Raw genomic sequence first — 18,922 nt, forward strand, 5'->3', positions numbered from 1 at the left:
ATAGCAGCAGTAAATTACTTTTTGGAAATGGAGAAGCCATTATTTTAGTGGTGTGTTTACCTCAGCGTGGCACTACCAGACTACAAACTCTCAGAGACTGTCTTTGACCACTCTGCTATCAGAATGGTGATATCACATTGTTAAATTTTGTTGGATGGAAAGTTAATGTGACTGTACCTTTATGCTCTTCTGTGGCTGATTTCCCTTGGGGTTTATTACAGCACTGTGTTTTTCTTGTATAATAATAACCATGGGTATGTAAAGTGCCTTCAGGTTTTGTGTTCCCAGTGGTAATATTTTAAAAACAGAAACAGAGACCAGAGAGAAAAGTATCCCTGTATCATTTCAGGCCCTTCTGAAAAAAATCTGTTGTTGGAAATTCCTGCTCTACAACTCACCTGATGACCACGATGATGCCATCAAAGATGTTGTAAGGGTTCTTGATGTAGCCAAAGGGCCCATAGACCAAAACCTTCAACAGCATCTCCAGGGAGAAGAGGCTGGTGAACACAATGTTACTGATCTCCAACGCATTGGTCAGCTCATCAGGCTGCAGACACAGACAGAGAAAAGGAGGAGATTGTTAATGTATGATTGCACCATTGTACACAGTGAAGGATGTGCATGTAATTTGCACTGATGATAAAACCTGGAAATCACCAGGCTGGAGTAAAAAGATGCAGCAACACCTGCAGTGTCACATGTGCACAAAGAAATGTGCCAGTGATTAAATTCAATTCAAATCTGACAAATCTGTCTATTCACACACAGCTACTTTCTCTCACATATAATACACACACACACACACACACACACATACACACAACCTTTATCTCGCACCAGGACACACACCGCTCACAATGCCATGGCTGAATGTGCCTGGGACGTCTGCTCAAAGCTCATCAGAGAATTGGGCTGCCACTCACATCTACATCAAACAACTGGTGTTTGTGTGTGTGTGTGTCTGTGTGTGTGTGTGAGCATTTGAGCGTGGGTGTATGCATGCCAGGATAAAAAAAAAAAGAGCGAGAGAAAAACAGGCAACGAGTGCAAACAGACAGACAAGAGAAAGAACCCGATCCAAAAGATAAAAGGCGCGGAACATCCAAAAACGACACAGTATGTAAATCAGACGTCTACAGCGAGGATCCGTAATTATCGGCGAGGAGAAAAGAGCCGGTGGGAACGCTGTTATGTGTCTGTGGACTGTGGAACACCCCGGACAGGCTTCAGGGGGCCTTTCATCTCTATGCAATAAACAGTTTATACAACTCAAACATGGTGTCACACACACGCACATTACACTGACATGAGACAGTGGATGGAAGGTGTTAAGGCCCTGAACTGTGTTTGCATGATCTCCATCAGAAATGTGTAAGCGTATGTGTGCATATATGTGTGTGTGTGTGTGTGACTGCCTGTCTTACAGTCTCTGTATCACACTGTGTGTGTATAAATAGAGACGTCATCCCGAGACAGAGACATTATCCCCTGGCTGAACCAGGAAGTAATGCAATGTAATGTAAACACAGTGTGTGTCATTAAGCCTGTCCTGGTGGGCTGCCACTAATCACTATACACCATGACTGTTTAAGCAGCGATTACTCAACACTAGCATGGATACATAGAGAAAGGAACACAGAGATTAACATCACCAGCTGAATAACAGCTCCTTGTGCTGCATTACAGCACCAGTTTGTCTGCAGCACTGACAGAAGAGTCGATGAAGTGTTGTTACTGCTGGTGTTGTTTCACTGTGCTCAGGTCGTATGGGAAAGATGGTGGGTGCAGCATTCCTGCTTTCAAACAATGAATATCTAAAATAGAAATAAGCTTTCATCTGGTACAGAGAAAAAGTATGAATTTTTGGAGATTTAGATGACATAGATATAAGGCATGTAAGGCTATAGCATGTAGCATAGCCCAGCTTAGCATAAAGAGTGGGAACAAGGGAAGGGTAGCCTGTCTCTGTCCTCTGTAGTGAGCTTTAGAGATGGTGGTTGGCAAGATTTTGTTGCTGTTGGACAGGGTAGCTGTTCACAGTCTTTCTGCTAAGCTAGGCTAACAGGCTGCTCGAGTAGCTTCATGTTTAATGGACAGATATGAGAGCATCCTTCTTACCTATCACTCCACCAGAAACTGAATCAGCATAAATTTTAAGGAATTCCTCTGGCTAACTTTAACTTGGCTGCCTGAAACTTTTAGCTTAGTGTTAAGTTACTTTTTTACTTCAGCCAACATAACTAATAGAAAGTATTTACATAACAGCAGCATGGCAGTTCTACTTTTTGAAAGTTTGTGGTTGGAAGTTGAGATGAGTCATTCATAAAGTCCATGTGTGCTCAGTGTTTGATTGTCAAAAGTAACCACCGTCCTCAGAAAACTTCAATAAGAGCATCTTGACAGTTTTAACTGAGTTTGAATAAGTCAACGCTTGCAAGTCATTGCTTGGTATTAAGTCATTATTCCCATAAGACCTGAATTTAGCTCTAGGCCCTGAGGCAAAGATAAGAGTCCAGCAATGCTAAGGCCTAATATTACACCATAACTTATAGTCTGAAACTTCAAAACTGACTTTTGATAAAATACCCCACTTGTTATCACTGCTATTTTTAAATCCTCATACCTCAACAACAAAAGAGGTTGAAATTGCTTTTCGTAGATGACTTCCACATCTAAGGTTTGTTTTACAGCACTAAAACTTCCTGGTTATGGTTAGGACTTCTCATCTAAACTAAGTTGTGAACTGAGAAACAGAGAAGTAACTTGATAATAACATTACTTGTTATGGATTTAATTTAAAGCACTATCATGTAGTGCATCTGCTCAGTTAAACAGGCATTGTAAAGGAAATGTGGAGAGTAGAGGGCGACATCTTTCCCTCCCGCCTCCTTGTTAAAAAAGAATAATTTGCCAACAGGCTGCAGCGCAGCTCCTGCCCATGAACCCCGCTCGCTGAAAAACAAGCTTTTCTCTGTTTCATCTCACCTCTTTGTCATTGTCTGCGTCTCTTGTGTCTGTCTCTGGGTTCACAGACACAGACGAATGTGTTTGTTTGATCCCACAGCTTTATTGTGTCCATTCATTTGTACACTGACGAGCGCAGCGGCGGCAAATCCTTCATACGTGCGCACACACATTGTGCGATTAAGAAAAGTTCAAAGGGTAGACAAATGCAGGGGCACTTAGATGTTTGTGTGTTCTCTCAGATGAATGCCCTCACACACAGTTATGTAGAAACACACACACACACACACCACACATGCACACTGGGGCGTGCCCAAAGTTACACTAATAAGTCTGTGGACTCACACATCCACAGGCCACACACATAAACCCACACAGTGAGCTCCACTCCCACACTCATTACCATGTATGCACACATACTGTATGCACAAAGCTCTGCACCAACTCACACTTGTAACCATGGATGTAGACGCACACATAGAGCCTCTATAATAGATGCAGTTGATAAGCCAGAACAAGAAGTACAGTTTTTATGAGGTGAGACTTGGACTGCAGACATCTGGCCTTGAGACTGAGGTTCAGGTCATTATTTTTCCCCCACTGTTTCTGCTCTGCTATTGTTCCAGCTTGTATATTAGACATTCCTCAGACATCATGCAAGATTACTGCAAGAGAATGAGACCATAAAAGCCTTTCTCACACGTAGAAAAGCGCACAGGAACACGCGAGAGACATGGAGGAAGAACAACACACCCACAACCACACACACACATGCTAGCATCATTACAGGGTTCGCAGCTATTAGCTTATCAAACAGGAGAAATTCCTTAATTGACTAATGACCACTGAGGTGTGCGCACATCCTAGAGAGAAATGAATGTGTTCACGTGTGCGAGTTTGTAAATGAGGAAGACATTCTGGCTTTTCTAATTGCTTCCTCTGATGGCGGTGTCCTGGGTAATGAGGCTGCGGGAGCATTAGGAGGTAAAGTGTGTTAGATGAGGAATAGTGTAATCTGGTTAGCGCTAATGTAATGTCACCTAATCTGATGTGATCTAATCTAAACGGGATGCTGTGCTCTGCTCTGCTCCAGACTGTCAATGATGCAGCACTATGTCTGGTATGCGTGTGTGTGTGTTAGTTTAATCAAGCGGTTTGCTTAGGCACGCCACAGAAGAGGAAATTTCAAGCATGAAATGGAGAATGATACACTCCCCATTATGGTTGGTTGGTTGGCTGATTTAATAATAATGATGAGGATGATTTGTCTCAGACTGAATGATTTGAAGGTCTGCATCAGCACCTTAACTTTACTCTGAGTGAATGATATTGAAGATTTAAATGTGGCTCTTTGGATCTCTCCAGGGTTGACCATAATGCTACAGAAGCTACAGAGGCTACGTGTGGCTAATAATGCTCTCTGACAATTCTCTTGGTTAGTTTATCACCTTCCAAGGAATTAACTCAGCCCCTGTTAACATTAAAGGAGCAGTTTGACATTTTGGGAAATACACTCATTTCCTTTCTTGCCCAGAGTCACATGAGAGGAACTCTTCCGTCTGTTAAATATGAGGTTCTGCCAAGCAAGCGTTTAGCTTAGCTAAGTACAAAGCCTGGATACAGGGGGAAACAGCTAGCCTGGCTCCATCCAAAGGGAACAAAACCCACCTACCAGCACCTCTGAAGCTCATTAATTAACACATTGTCCACAGGGCTGAATTTTAGGGCCTTTGTTATTGTATCTTGCTGTATGTAATTTACATATATGATCTGCCTAATGTTAATACACTGGTATTTAATATTTTATTTACAGACAACATTTGTCATTTTTATTCAACAGAAACCTTTATAAACAGACATTTTATTTATGAAGTAAATCATGTATCTAATGGCTACTGCTAATTAAAATTTTACTCAGTGTCAACAATGAAAGTGTTAATTTAGATCATTTTTGTTTTCAGAAAGCCAACATGATTCTTCGGTGTTGATAGGATTTAAGCATGAATAGGATAAAACATAGAAGATAACTGATTACAAAAACCATATTTCTTTTTCATAAGTTATAGAAATATAACAGAAGGCCAAGGATTTGGAACTGAGTCCTCATGATTCCTCAGATGTTAGATTTTATACTGAAACACGTCTGACAATCCTTTCAGAGACAGAAAAGTTGAAAGGGACAATTCAAAAGGAATGAAATGGTTGACTCAGCCGGAGCTAGAAAGGAGAACTTGCTAAATACAGGCAGCATGTTATTTGACATCTCACTGAACCAGGAAATAACTGAATCTATCATTTGATCACTTCATTGATTCTCTCTTTCTGATTTCATGGCCCTGAGGGCTGGAAAAGCCCTCCCTCCATAAACCAGGATTAGGAGCTGTTGTTTCGCTGTCTATGTCTCACCATTGTACAAATTAGAAAAACACTTTTCTTAGGCCTGTCTTGGAGGGCGGCCAGTGTCTTTAGATGCCAACTTTGCATTCCTCAGGCAGGGCAGGATAAAAGCTGAATAAATATTGTCTCTGGTTGAAGCAAGACGCACAGAGAATGGCTCTTTCCACTGTCTCTCTTGGTTTGGCAACAGGAGAAGATAATGTGTGTGTGTGTGTGTGTGTGTGTGTGTGCATAATACAGCATGAGAATGCATCAAGAGGCCTTAAAACAAACATAAACACACTGACTACTGCACATTAATTCCAAAACCTATGGAAATTAAACAAATCACATCTTTAAACTAATGTTAATATCAGTACAATAACTGAACTAATCCTGCCTCGCAAATTACATTTATTTTAAGGAGACACAAAAACAGAGAGGGAATACTGGCTGAACCACAGGAAAACAGCCATTCACATTCACAACATTCAATCAAACCATATCGACCTCGCTGACAAATCTGCTCTAAAATCTTTAATTTACACTCCCACAGCTCCCTCTGCCTCACAACAGGTTTTCAAGCTTTCTGTCGTTGCTGCCTTTTTCCACAGCTCCTGATGTACCTCTCTTCTGAAGATCTTTCTGTTTGTCCAGGACTTTGGTTTATGACTAAGAAGCATACCTGCAAAACTACTGAGCCTCACCTCAGCCAAGCTTTGTTTTCTGCTGATTAGCAAATGTTAGTACGGCAATGGACCAAACTAAGATGTTGAACATGGTAAATGTTATACATGCTAAACACTGGCAGGTTTTCTCTGAGCATGTCAGCATTCTGGCAACAGCTGGTTTAGCTCAAACTGCTGTGCCTATTAGTACATCCTGGAGAGAGCAGCAGTGGTTGAGTGTTGCAGCTGAGATGATCCCATTGCAAAAAGTCTCTGAAATACCTACTGTAACTGTCTCTTGAATGGTACAAACCACTGTCAAAAGGTGCGACGCTGATGAATTTGTGTGAATGCAGCTGAAGCGTACGTGTCTTTCTGCTCAGCTCCACCCTCAGTCAAACAGACACACAGACCTGCAGCTCTTCATACATGCATGACACAGAGCAGAGAGCAGGGGAAAGAGACAGAGGCAGCAATGTAACCTCGTCACTGTGTTTTTTAATGGAACTTCCTCACACCCTGTGCGTCCAGTTATTGACTGGGGGCTAAAGGTCGCAGCCCAAAAACATCTGGAACACAGCAAAACGAGAAAATAAGAAAATACAGGCACAGTCTCTGCAGAGAAATACACTGCCACATACTTGAGTGGGTATAAGTGGTGACTGGGAGTAATTACTTTTATATGAGTCTATACATTGCATAATATACCTTTAGCATTTTACTAATTAAAATGGTTGGGCTTTGCAAACCAAAGCTGCATGCTCATTTTTAATTTGTATTTTTTAATTTCAAATGGGGTCAATGAGTGCTTTAGCTACCATCTGCACTTAGGGTGAGTGTATACCTCTGCCATTAACATCAATCTCAAGCTCTTGACGATAAAATATGCCCCTCTCGAAGTAAACCTTCCCTTCCTGTTCTCAAAGTGACAAAACAAGATCAAACACGCTGACACTGGACAAACACCAACATGTATCACTGTTGAGCAGCACTCAGAAGTTTAAAGATCAACTGTATGTACTTCCTTTTTCAAGTGAGTACCTTTCAAGGTTAATAAAGTCAAAACGTCGCCTGTGGGAGATGCAGACCAAAGTGACCCAAAAGTGACTTGGGATCACTTTGTGCTCATATAACAGCTACACACTGAATCAATATTCATGTCAGTGCTAAAAAGCTTCCACTATAACAGCAACAACAATTTCCAAAACAGGGACCATGCATTTTACCCCACTCTTCCCTTGACACCCTTGTCTTTTCTGTGCCTCTTAACTTCTCCTCAAGTTATTTTGGCATCAGTGGCGTTCATCGAGGGAGTGGAAAGGCTGACAGGAGAGCCTCAGAAAAAAGGAGGCAGGGAAGAGGAGCAGGCTGTCTCTGTGGCCATAAAGACAGGGGGAAGTTTCTTATGTAAAGCAAGAGAGAGGTTGACCTTCCCAAGTAAATAGACTATGGGCTGTGTCACATAGTTGGCAGACACACAACTATTCCATCAGCTGCACCATAAATGGTAACGCTCTTAAACTGCACAGAGAGATAAAACAGACACCCTCTCCTCACTCGTCCAACCCGTCCTCCTCCACTCTTCCACCAATCACCCCCTCCATCCCTTCACCTCCAAGTCCTTACACTCTGTCATCCCTATCCAACACTCTATTTAATCATCTTTTTATCCCTCCATCTCTGTGTCGCACACACATTCACATTTGCTGCACTGCCTCTGCTGTCCTCGTGGCCGGAGCATGTACGCCCTGTTTCCAATGCAGTGTGGAGTGTTTGTGTGTGTGCATTTAAGAGATGGGAAGCAGACAGGACGGCTCTGTTATGTGTCAGGGACAGTGAGGGTTTGGGCTCTGTAGCTGCATACGTACGGATGGGTTGCAGGGTAACAACATGTCTGTGTTAGAGGGACACGTGTGTGGATGTATAGTATCTGTCACGGTCTGTCTACTCAAGGGGCCAGTGTGTATCTCAGAGGTCAAGTCGCAGCAGTGTATACTGTACAGGAGAGTGTGTGTGTGTCTGTTTGAGTGCACAGAAATGGAAATGCAGCAACACACCAAGAAACTAAAGTGAATTACAGTTTCAAAGAGTTTCTTTTTCCTGGCTACATGTGAAAATAGTATTAGAATTCAATCACATGCTAACACACAGCTGCAGAAACTCTACCTTCGTGACAAATTGACCATACATCCTGCTCTGTCAGATACACCCATCCTGTTCATAATCAGAATAATTCACAATTAATAAGCATATTATATATAATTACTGCCAGCAGAGACAGCGATTGGCCTGAACAAACAGGTTGTGCTGGAAGTTTGATTCGTTTTGTACTTGTGTCGGTCCATGTTTGCATGTTCCACGTCTCCCTCTCCATCATTTACTCCTCAGGGTGGATGTTTTATCATGTCAAATTCTCCTTAAGACACAGTCAGAACTCTACAACCTTATTTGCAGCTGAATAATGTATAATAACAGATCTGCCATGTGTGTATCATCCATTTACAGAACAGGAGGGGGGACTGGAAAACGGGTCAACTTGATCGATACGCTGTCATACTCAACAGAGCTGAGATTTCTTAAAGGGACAGTTTTCCCCAAACACAAACTTTGACTCAGATTAAGCAGATGATACCTGGAAAGCTTTATCTCTATCTATCAGAGAGAAGTATGGATTAAAGATTATGGCAACAACAGTGGCATTGATCCACTGGCCAAATGCCACAGAGGGATAAACAGGAGATTTTGTTTTTACACACGTCCTTGATGATGGGTGAGAACTGGGCAGAGGTATCATTTACTTTTGGAATGTTGGAGACATATTCTGATCACACTGCATGGATGAAGTGTACTATACTATAGTATAGATACTGAGGATATCATGTACTCCATTTTGTTTATATATATACACTCACAAAACCATCTTTTTCTGCATCTGATTCATAATAAAACCCCCAAGGATCAAGTCCTTGTCTCGCATTAGGTCTCAGCACATTCTCTGAACTGCTTTGGTCCCTTCAGAATTGAAACAATTAGAACTGATACTCTAATAAAGAGTCATAGAGAACATTTTTGTCTGCAGTCACCATAACACCACTTGAGGCTTAAAGTACTCAGCATCACCTTTGGTTAATCCCCTTTCACTCCAAACCAGAACTCCTCATAGCGCTGGATCGACTGGCAGCTCAGTCAGTGCTGTTCTGCAGCACCATCTGGCAGATCCATGGACATCACATCCTTCCCTCACCACATACACTGCTGTGCTGAATAGGGGGTTGCATCAAATTAACTCAGTTTAAAGGAACTCAATATGCACTTAATTAAAAATCTATTTAGCGACTGACTCCTTTGGTATCTGAGGCTGATTGGGAAAGGATGCAAGGATTCTACATTTGATGGACAAATCATGAAAGTAATGTGTTTTGAAGCTGTGTAGTGCTGATCATAGGAGGTGAAACTACAAAACACTTTGCTGTCTTCATCTGATTTTACAGTAAAGTGGCAGCTGCACAGGGGCACACACTGTCTGCAAAAATTCCAGCAGCAAACTTGGCTGGAGGATGTATGGAAATTGAAACCCTGTCTCTTCTCCATGTGGACAGAGTTACAGAGACAAACAGAGGCTTAGTGATCCTCATGTCTACTGGATGTCAATGGGTTTGCAATCAATGAAGCGTCTCAGTAAAGTTTTCATCAGCCTGTCTGGAGACTGGAGGGATCCTTGTTACCCAAACTAGGAAAAGGACACTCGGGACGGAAGAAAAAGGAGGAGGAAGGTGTGGAAAAGAAGGAGGGTATAAGTAGAAAGAATGGTAGAAGAAATGAAGGTGAAAGGACAGTGAGGGTGAGAGGGGGAGAGAGCAGTGGTAGAAAAAGGAAAAGGAGGAAGGAGACAACATAGGAAGAGAAGAAGAGGAAGAAGGAACAGAACCACAATAAAAAGAAGGAAGGAGAAAAAGAGAGGGCTGAAAAAAGGTGGAGACGAGAAAGCTATAAAACCCCTTGAGTGTGTGTGTGTGTGTGTGTGTGTGTGTGTGTGTGTGCTGAGGATGTTTGGCATCTGGATATGTTTATAGGCAGTGGGTCAGGGACCGAAAGTAACCCCATAAAACCTGGCCAGGCTTCAATCTCCCACTACACACCTACACACACACACACACTCACGCACACACTGCACAACAAACACAGCACTTTTGTGACTTACTTTACTTGCGTAACTTTACACAAAAACACACGTGCCAAAAATATAACACAACAGCCTCAAACACAGTACGCACATCAAAGCTTAATCCTGCATTTGGTAAGATGTTTAATGCAAAAACACTCGTCTCATCAGAGGATCAGAGGAGAAAAGTGAACTGTGACAACATGAAGTCTGGATGTTTTTGCAAATCAAAGTGTAAGGTGTTAACACTGGAGGGAATTCACCACACACATGATTTAACTGCGGAGTAATAACTTTAACAAAGGAACATTTCATAGAAAGTAATCCAGTCTCTCTCAGTCTATATGGAAGTTTTGGAATGTGGTTTCTTGCCGGGGGCGGGTGGCGCTGATCGTCACTTGCCAAGCCCTTTGGCCAACATTGAGCTTACACTACCAGAGGTTAAAAAACGCTTTGTGAGCAGCGCTACTTCCTCAGGGCGGTCGGAAACTAACCAGATGGATCAGACAGGTGGGGCTGGGCTAGCTGGTTTCTCTGTACTGAAAAATGAGTTCCATGGGGAATAAGAGTTAAGTGTTTTGGATCAGCACTCTGTAGAAAACCTTTGTTTAGATACTGTAGTTGGTGTCATGAGTTGGACTGGTGTATCCCTTGTTGCCACCAGACATCAACACATCACAGTCTCTCAAGTATGGCAATTTCATACCAAAAAATCAACCTCATTTTCATTCACTTCATCCCTTAAATTTGGTGTATTTCTGTATATGTGTTTGCTGCTGTATAGGCTATACTTATCCACAGAGGTCAGCTGTAGTTGTCTTGATGGCCATCTTAAGATCTGTACTGCTTATATTCACGCATTGTTGAGATCTGATCCCAGTGAGTGTCAGACGACCTCCAGATGTGGTCTGGCTGATCTGATAGCATTCCGATCCCAATGTGTTCTGCATGCATTTACACCTTGCGTTGACATGCCTTTTCCTAATCCAGATAAGCTATCCTGATACAGATTGCATGTTAATATCAGGTGTAAATGGGGTCAAAGAGAAAGAAATCCAGGAGTAAAAAAACAACAGATTGAAATGAAAGAAACAGAGAGAAAATCTCTGTCAGATGTTGTGGGGCCTTCCTCACCCGTGAAATCACCCCTGTTCCTCTCTCTCTCTCTCTTTCTCTATGTCTCTCTCTGTATCCTCTGTCTCTCATACTCTCTCTCTCTCTCTGGCTGTAATTACGCTTGTGTAAACAAAATAGACCAGAGAGAGACATCAGGAATTCCAGTTGGGCCTGTGGGAGCAGTGTAGCTTACACAACCACACAGAATAACACACACGTACACAGAGGATCTATGAGTTAAACTAATACTTAACTGCAATTTTTCTTTATGTCTCATCTGACTGCCCATTATGCATCAGTCTATATTCCCACTGTGGACTTTGTGTAGTCATTCAAATTTACTACTATCATCCAACAGCTGCATTCAGCTTCACACATTCACATGCCTCCTAATGAGACACACAGAAAGACACCACTAACCTGCTCATGGTACTCGATCCCCATGCTCAGCGTATTGATCAGGATGGCGATCATAATCCCTCGTCCAAAGTACTTGCTGTCCACGATCTTCCTGAACGTGTCACACACCAGCCTCCAGAAGTGGACAACCTTCGCTGCTGTCTTGCCCAGCCTGCGGTGCTTCTTTTTGGGCTGCCGGCTGTCTCTCCTGTCTCTGTGGTGGAGGTCCTGGGTGAACTCGTACACACCCTCGCTGTCTGAATCACCGGGCGTCTCGTTGCCCTCTGTGCCACCCTCTGATTCATTGGCCAGGGCCTTGGCGCAGTAGGGGCAGCTCTCAGGGTCCAGGGTCAAAGCAGCCGTGTCCATGGCGCTGCTGGTGGTGCTGAGGTCACGCGCTGACAGCTGGCAGGAGAGCTGGGCTGCAGCAGAGTGAGAAAGGTCAGATGCAGAAACTAAGACAAAGAGAGGGGAGCAGCATGATTGGGATAAGTTGCAGCAATTAAGTGCTTTAGACAAATTGTCAAATCCAATGAAAGAAATCTCTTGTGAACAACAACATTTTTGGACAGTTGCGTGTGTCAGGAGTGTGTTTGATGGTGATGGGCAGTGTGTGCTGTATGAGTAATGCCTTGTCTCCGCAGCCTGTGCTGTGGCGTGTCTGGCTGCCAGCCATCGTTTGCACCGTCTGGACAACCTGAACAGACCTGGCCTGACTTTTGCTGAGCCCACTGGCTTTTAGAACTTGGCCACAGGCAGGCGAAGCTGGCCGCAAGCTCGGACATGAGGGATTAACATTTATTGACTGGAATTAACACTCTTTCTGTCTCTCACGAAAAAAACTCCACTCTGGACTGTGTTATAGTATGAAGCTTAATCACGACAAACCGATACCGTGCTCCGCCAAATAGGCGATTACTGAAAACGGAATACTTCCAGTTGTGTGTCACTTGATTTACTCTAACACTCATATGGAAATTAAACTCTGATTCTGAGTGAATGAGATACTCTTGTTATTTTCAAACCCCATTACGCCTTCCAGTTTCTTTACTTAATGGGAATGCTCAGCAAAGCAAACCCTATCCACCACAGCTAACTCTGAAGGAATGTAGCTAATGGAACTAATCAAACACTTTCCAAGTTTTTGATTGGATCTATGATCATGATCTTCAGCAGTTTATCTGTGACTTCATCCCTGTCAGTGTGTGGTGAGCTGTCTACCTGTGGGAGTGTGTGTGTCCACCAGGCTCGATGGCCGTCTCTCCAGGGGCATGGGTGGGATATTGAGGTTGAAGTTGATGTTAGTCAGAGTGCTGGCTGCAACACTTCCTCGTCTGGACTCTGCTAGGGCTCGGGCCTGCAGGGTGGGATAGTTTTTAGGACCCGGAGCAACAAAGGGGACTGAGTTCCTCTTCATGGCCCTGGACATGGGAACTGGGGCCAGGGAGAAGGAGCCTGGAGATGGCCCCATGCGTGTGGGCGAAGGGGTACAGCGAAGAGTTTCCATGTTGAATATGCTGCGAACTGAAGCTGAATCGGCAGCTCCTGCAGTAGGACTGGATAAAGTGGCGAGGTTTGAATCAGAGGTTGCTGCGGTGACAGAGGAGGACGGCGCCAAAGCAAGATTCCCAGTTGCTACAAGAGCCCCTCCGTTGTTATTATGAGCTCCGATGTCCAGATCCCTACCCTCCATACACCGGATGCCCCCTCCTCCCCTCACACTGCCATTTCCCAGGTGGTAGTGGTGGTGGTGGTGATGATGATGGTGCACCATGTGATGAACAGACACAGATCCCTGCCTGGAGGACTTCCTCCTCCTCCTCTGACTCTGGCTACGCTGGGGGTCCGAGGCCGGGGGCGAGGCGGCGATGTTGAGCCCGGCGCGGCGAGCCAAGAGCCTGCAGATGTGGGCCACTTGTTTGGCTCCCTTGCGGATGATGTGAACCAGATACTTGAGGAGCTCATCGTAGCAGGAGCCCGGCTCGGAGAGGGAGGCCAGAGTGCTGGCGTTGGACATGAAGCGCACCCGCTGCTCCTTCATCAGCTGGCTCTCCCTCTGCTTGGTCTCTGAGAACTGAGTGGCGATGACCACCAGGCACAGATTGATCATGAAGAATGAGCCAATCTGAGGACAAGGAGAAGTAGATGAGATTGTTATTCACACGCTCACAATGGCTGCTCACACGCCCGTCCCCCGACTGACCCACTTGTTCAATCACCAGCACACAGCTGATGGCACCATGAAGCGGCACTTACAATGATGAGTAGGATGAAGTAGATGAAGTTGTAGAAGGAGTGAGCATCCATCACAAAGTACATGATATCCACCCAGCCCTCCAGAGTGATCACCTAAAGAGGAACAAAAAGAGGGGAAAAAAGGGATGAAAAAAAAAATCAACACAAAAAGAAAGAAAGTAAACAGAGAGTGGAAATACAGATTAAAATAGACCATATTTCATAATCCAGTGGTCCAAATGCCAAGACTGAGCAGAAGACTAATCCTCAACATTTCTCTTGTGTGCTTTACCCCACGCAGGCAAACCCGAGCAGCAGCCAGACTTATGGGAGAACTCATCTCCAATCTGGCTTTCGTCCTCTAAAATTACCCCCCTCAGCTAGACAGCGATAAATGAGCACTCCAACAAAAGGGTTTTCAGATGACGTGCAGATAGCAAACAAATGGTGTGGAAAAATGAGGCTAGAGTCTGGTGGTGTGGCTGTGGTAACTTGCTAATCCTGTAAGCCCTTTTTCTCTGATACACCAGCCACTGGGGCAATTTCTCTCCATCTTCTATTACAGGCTTGCGTCACCCAAACCATACTTTCTGTGCTTCACGGAAACTATTCATTTAATCTGATGTTTGAAAATTGTACTGTTCTGGAGGCATGATCAGCCATCTTACCTGAAAGATAGCAATCCAGGCGTAGCAGATGTTGTCAAAGTTGATGGCTCCCTTGAAAGGGTTATACTGACCAGCAGAGCACTTGGTGTAGTACTGGTTCCAGTTGACACAAGTGGTGTTGTCAGTACTGTTATAAGAGGACATGTCCAGGTTGCACTGCAGGCCTCCCTCCTCGTACCGCTTGGGCACTGAGCTGCAGTCTCTCATGCCGTTGTCTCGACGCTGAGAGCAGATGAAGGGGTTCTCATCATCGTTTTCAGTGTGGTAGTAGTCAGGCATCTTCAGAGACAGAGGGCTTGGGGGAGGAAGAAGAGAGGACATTGCAGAGATTACTGGCTTGAGTAAAGTGATAGAGAGGTGCTCTGAAAGTTGACATGCTTCATTTTTACATTGGAAAAGGTCAGTAGACTGGCCATGAGGTTTTTTTTAGTGTGACTGACCTTTGTAATAAATAATGCTCTCTCTGAAGCAAAAACACACTTTTTCTATCAATTACAGATCCAGACATACAGTACCTTACAACACACTTGCCCTCGAGTAAGACTGTGTAACTTCACTTTAACAGCAACCACTGTGGAACCAAGTGATTACAGGATAATGGCACACGTCATTTCTGATGATTCTCAGAATCGTTACTAAGCACCCTGACTTAGCTGTGACACGCTCTTATATATTGCTCAATATCAGCAGTGCAAATAGAGAAGAGTCATAGAGAGTGAACTGACTTGGTAACATCACACAGCAACATCTATCTTAAGTTTGCTAATCTTAGGTAACAGAGGTAAGTAAGGCTGTATCACTGCTTGTGCAGCCTGCTGTTGTTGCCAGGTTGCTGTTGAATTTTGGCATAAACTGGGCAGCATTTTAAATGGATCAACTTTGACGCCCCAAAGTCTGCAGGTTTTAATTTCATGCAAATAGTCCAGCAGCTGATTTCACTGATTAACGCCCCTTCAAACAGATAGGAGGAACTAATCAGCAGAGCCAGCTGTAATTGTGTTGACAAACCTGGGGCCAAATGGCTGGGGAGACCCTGTGTGTATTGTGTGAGCTGGATGGACAAGTGTGTGCTGCTGACTACACCACCTCTTGGCATATGTGTTACTGAGCACTCCTCTGTCTGGAATAACTGCTGTGTGTCTGGTGATTGTGTGATATCTGGCTTTTCTGTCAACACACATTCAGCTGTCAGCCTGTATTCATTGCATAGTAGCCTCAAATACTTTGTGGGATCAGACCAGTCCTTCTCCACTTCAGGACCACCTCACTCATTTATTTATTCACGCATTCTTTAAAGCTGTTTCACACTTTGAGATGATCTACAAAAACACTTACTGGTCTGATGAGCTCAGTATGGTCCCCGTTGGATTTATCACACCCCAACATGACGCATGGAATGTGGTTCCTACTGCGTGCTCTAACATACTGTCAATCAGTCTAATAAAGAGTCACTGTCAACCCAGCGAACAGTTAACAGCTGTTACTTTGCCAAAGCACTACGATGAATGATATCAGTGATAAGAGTTGAAGAGAAACAGAAGCGGGCATTAAAACAGATATGTTCATGGTTTGGATGAAAGCAGAGCCAGACCTAAATGCCATTCATCTGATGCCGAAATACAGATCCTCCAGATACACCGAGAACGTCTAAAAATTGATGATGATGACAAAAAAATATGCCAGCTCACCAAAGCCATTATGCATGAATTTAAATTACAGCTGTGAGATGTCATAAATCCTATAGAGAGTGATGAAGCCGGGATGACACAGGGAACATGAATAAGTCATGGGTGCCCATGTTCCATATACCATGGGCTGCACAGGGTTTTTCTCATTATTCCAGCACCCGTCTGTCTCCCATTCATCACTGTGATGAGACTCTATAATCACTAACCTCATTGACTTCAGTGCATGACCTAGTTTAGTGTGCTGGGTCAAGGTTTACTATATAGCTTTACCTTCACCTTCTTGAGATCTGAGCAATCTCAGCTGTTCATCTGAGCTCTATTAGGAAAATAATAAATGAATAAATAAATCCTGTCACCTTGTGCACCCTTGAAGTAAATATGAATCAATATGTGTTCTCAAAGGCCAATACCATCGTCAATATTTGTTTAAATTAAATGTATCATTTTGTAAAGTAGGAGTATGTTAGAACTGTAATCAAGTAGAGCACTTACATAATTGTATACATATTTTGTTTGTATAGATAATGTAATAAATTAAAATTCCAGTGTTTATTAAACCACATGTTTATTTGGAGGAGATCAACTGGACTCAGACAGACCCAGCCTGTGTGGACCTTCCTGTCACAGTAGCTCTGGACACTGGATCCAGCTTATCTGGGCATGTATGGACAAATATTTGCCATCCTGGCCAACCTGTTTTTCTATTGTATGTCAGAGGGTGTATCAGGGTGGGACCCTGTGTGTGTATATACAGTACATGTTTTTGTATATGCCGTACTTGTTCAAAGAAATAAATAAAATAGAAACTAACTCTAAACACAATTGGCAAAAATACACAGACAATATATCAACATAGTGACCGTGAAACTCACAAGGAGAAGTTGTCGTCCACGAAGCAGCGGTTTCTGAGCAGGCCGGCCCACAGCTGGACGCCCACTATGCCAAATATGAAGAAGACAAAGAAGCAGAGCAGCAGCACGTTGCCCAGCATGGGCAGGGTGTCCAGCAGCAGGGTCACCAGGATACGCATACCTGAGAGAGGACACAAGGACAAGGTCAAACAGCTGGGCAGCACATAACTGTGCACTAAAGCAAACAGAGATATGTGTTGTTAGGATTAGGCTCATATTATCAAAGCTCTTTTACTACAAGTGGCTGTGCAACCGATTTTTCAGAGCTAATATGAGCAGTGGGTATTTTATTCAAAAGACTAGTCAATATGAGGACCAGCCCAAGCACCTCTCAATTTACAGCCATTCACGCTGCCTGGTAGTGAGTTATTATAACACACATCTTTATTCATTTGATCCAATTATACACTTTCCAGTGGATGTTTTAACACTTTTTACAGTTTAATGAAAATTTAATAATTATGATAAATGGCAGAAGTAAGAGCCTGCTATACATCACACTTTAGTGAATGTAGCCCCTCAGTGTTTTATGTTTAATATTAGTTAAACAGCTTAATGAACGACTGTCAAAACAGGGCCATTCATTGTAACAGATAGAGAGCAGTGCTGTGGGTTACTTGTAAACAATGAGGGGTCTGGCTCACATTGTGATTCAGAATATTAATTAATTTTGTCAGGACTAAATTCCATATCAGTGGGATTTCAGAGCATTAAAATGAACAAACTGCTACCAATAAACATGGACATACTCTGGTGGCTTGTGTCAAATCTCAGTGGTATATTACTGTTGACTTTTGGTATGCTGCTGCAGTTCTACTGGCTTATGACACAAATGGTAAGTCGCACATGTTCCACTGTCATATGCTGCTTCCCACTGACATACAGTCATTCTTACTGACAAGCCACAGTTGATTATGCTATACCACTGTGTGTGACTTATAAATGGCCTATCCCTCACACTTTGACAGATACCACTGTCCACTGGCATACTGGTGGTGTTTAAGTGTCACATGCCAATTACTTGTGGTTTGCCACTTTTATTTGTGTAAAGTCGCTGCTGTTTATCCAGAATATAGCACATGAAATGATATGTTACTGGTGTCTGTCTGTCATACACCCCTCCCCACCGGCTTAGGACAATTCCTGTGTGCCACATGAAACCAGCTTATCACTGGCAGATGCTACAGTCTGATGGCATATGATAATTATTACTGACACATATCACTGCTGTGGTAATGCTATGCCTAACACCCAGCATATTAATGATTCTCCGCTGACATCCAACTTCTTACATTAAATAAAAACATAAATGACATCATGGCCTTTGCCAATTGTCAATTTAAACATTTCATGAATTCTTCATTTTTAAAAACAATGAATGGCATACTGCATATTAAAAACCAACTGTGGCATACCATCAGCCTGCACTGCTGCAAGTTAGTGCTTTCAAGCAAGGCACTGGAAACACAAGCTCCTCCAACAGTACCTACAGCAGAGGCCTCTTGGTGAATTGCTTTGCTAGTGGGTGTGAATGTGTGTAACTGTATACATATTAAGCAGGCCATTGCAGAAAAAGAGAAAGTGCGCCTAGCATCACTGCTCCTTGGATGAATAAAGGTTAAAAATATATTTGGATAAGACACAAGAGTCCTGAGTCAAACGGAAGAACAGAGATTTGTTAGCAGTCTGTGAGTGTGTCAGCAGGACTCCTACAGTTTGCTCTGAATTAATG

General features: G+C 43.3%; 1 protein-coding gene across 1 annotated transcript in view; it reads right to left on the reverse strand.

The window, feature by feature from the left end:
* The window catches only part of cacna1g (calcium channel, voltage-dependent, T type, alpha 1G subunit), a 135,024-nt gene that overhangs the window by 75,871 nt on the left and 40,231 nt on the right, over nucleotides 1–18,922 (reverse strand). Inside the window, 6 exon segments of the mRNA XM_051066268.1 lie at nucleotides 399–550; nucleotides 11,710–12,110; nucleotides 12,910–13,813; nucleotides 13,945–14,037; nucleotides 14,592–14,886; nucleotides 17,152–17,311. Coding sequence (XP_050922225.1) covers nucleotides 399–550; nucleotides 11,710–12,110; nucleotides 12,910–13,813; nucleotides 13,945–14,037; nucleotides 14,592–14,886; nucleotides 17,152–17,311 — 2,005 coding nt within the window.

Source organism: Lates calcarifer, linkage group LG23 (genome assembly GCF_001640805.2).
Source record: "Lates calcarifer isolate ASB-BC8 linkage group LG23, TLL_Latcal_v3, whole genome shotgun sequence".
NCBI classification, from domain to species: Eukaryota; Metazoa; Chordata; class Actinopteri; family Centropomidae; genus Lates; species Lates calcarifer.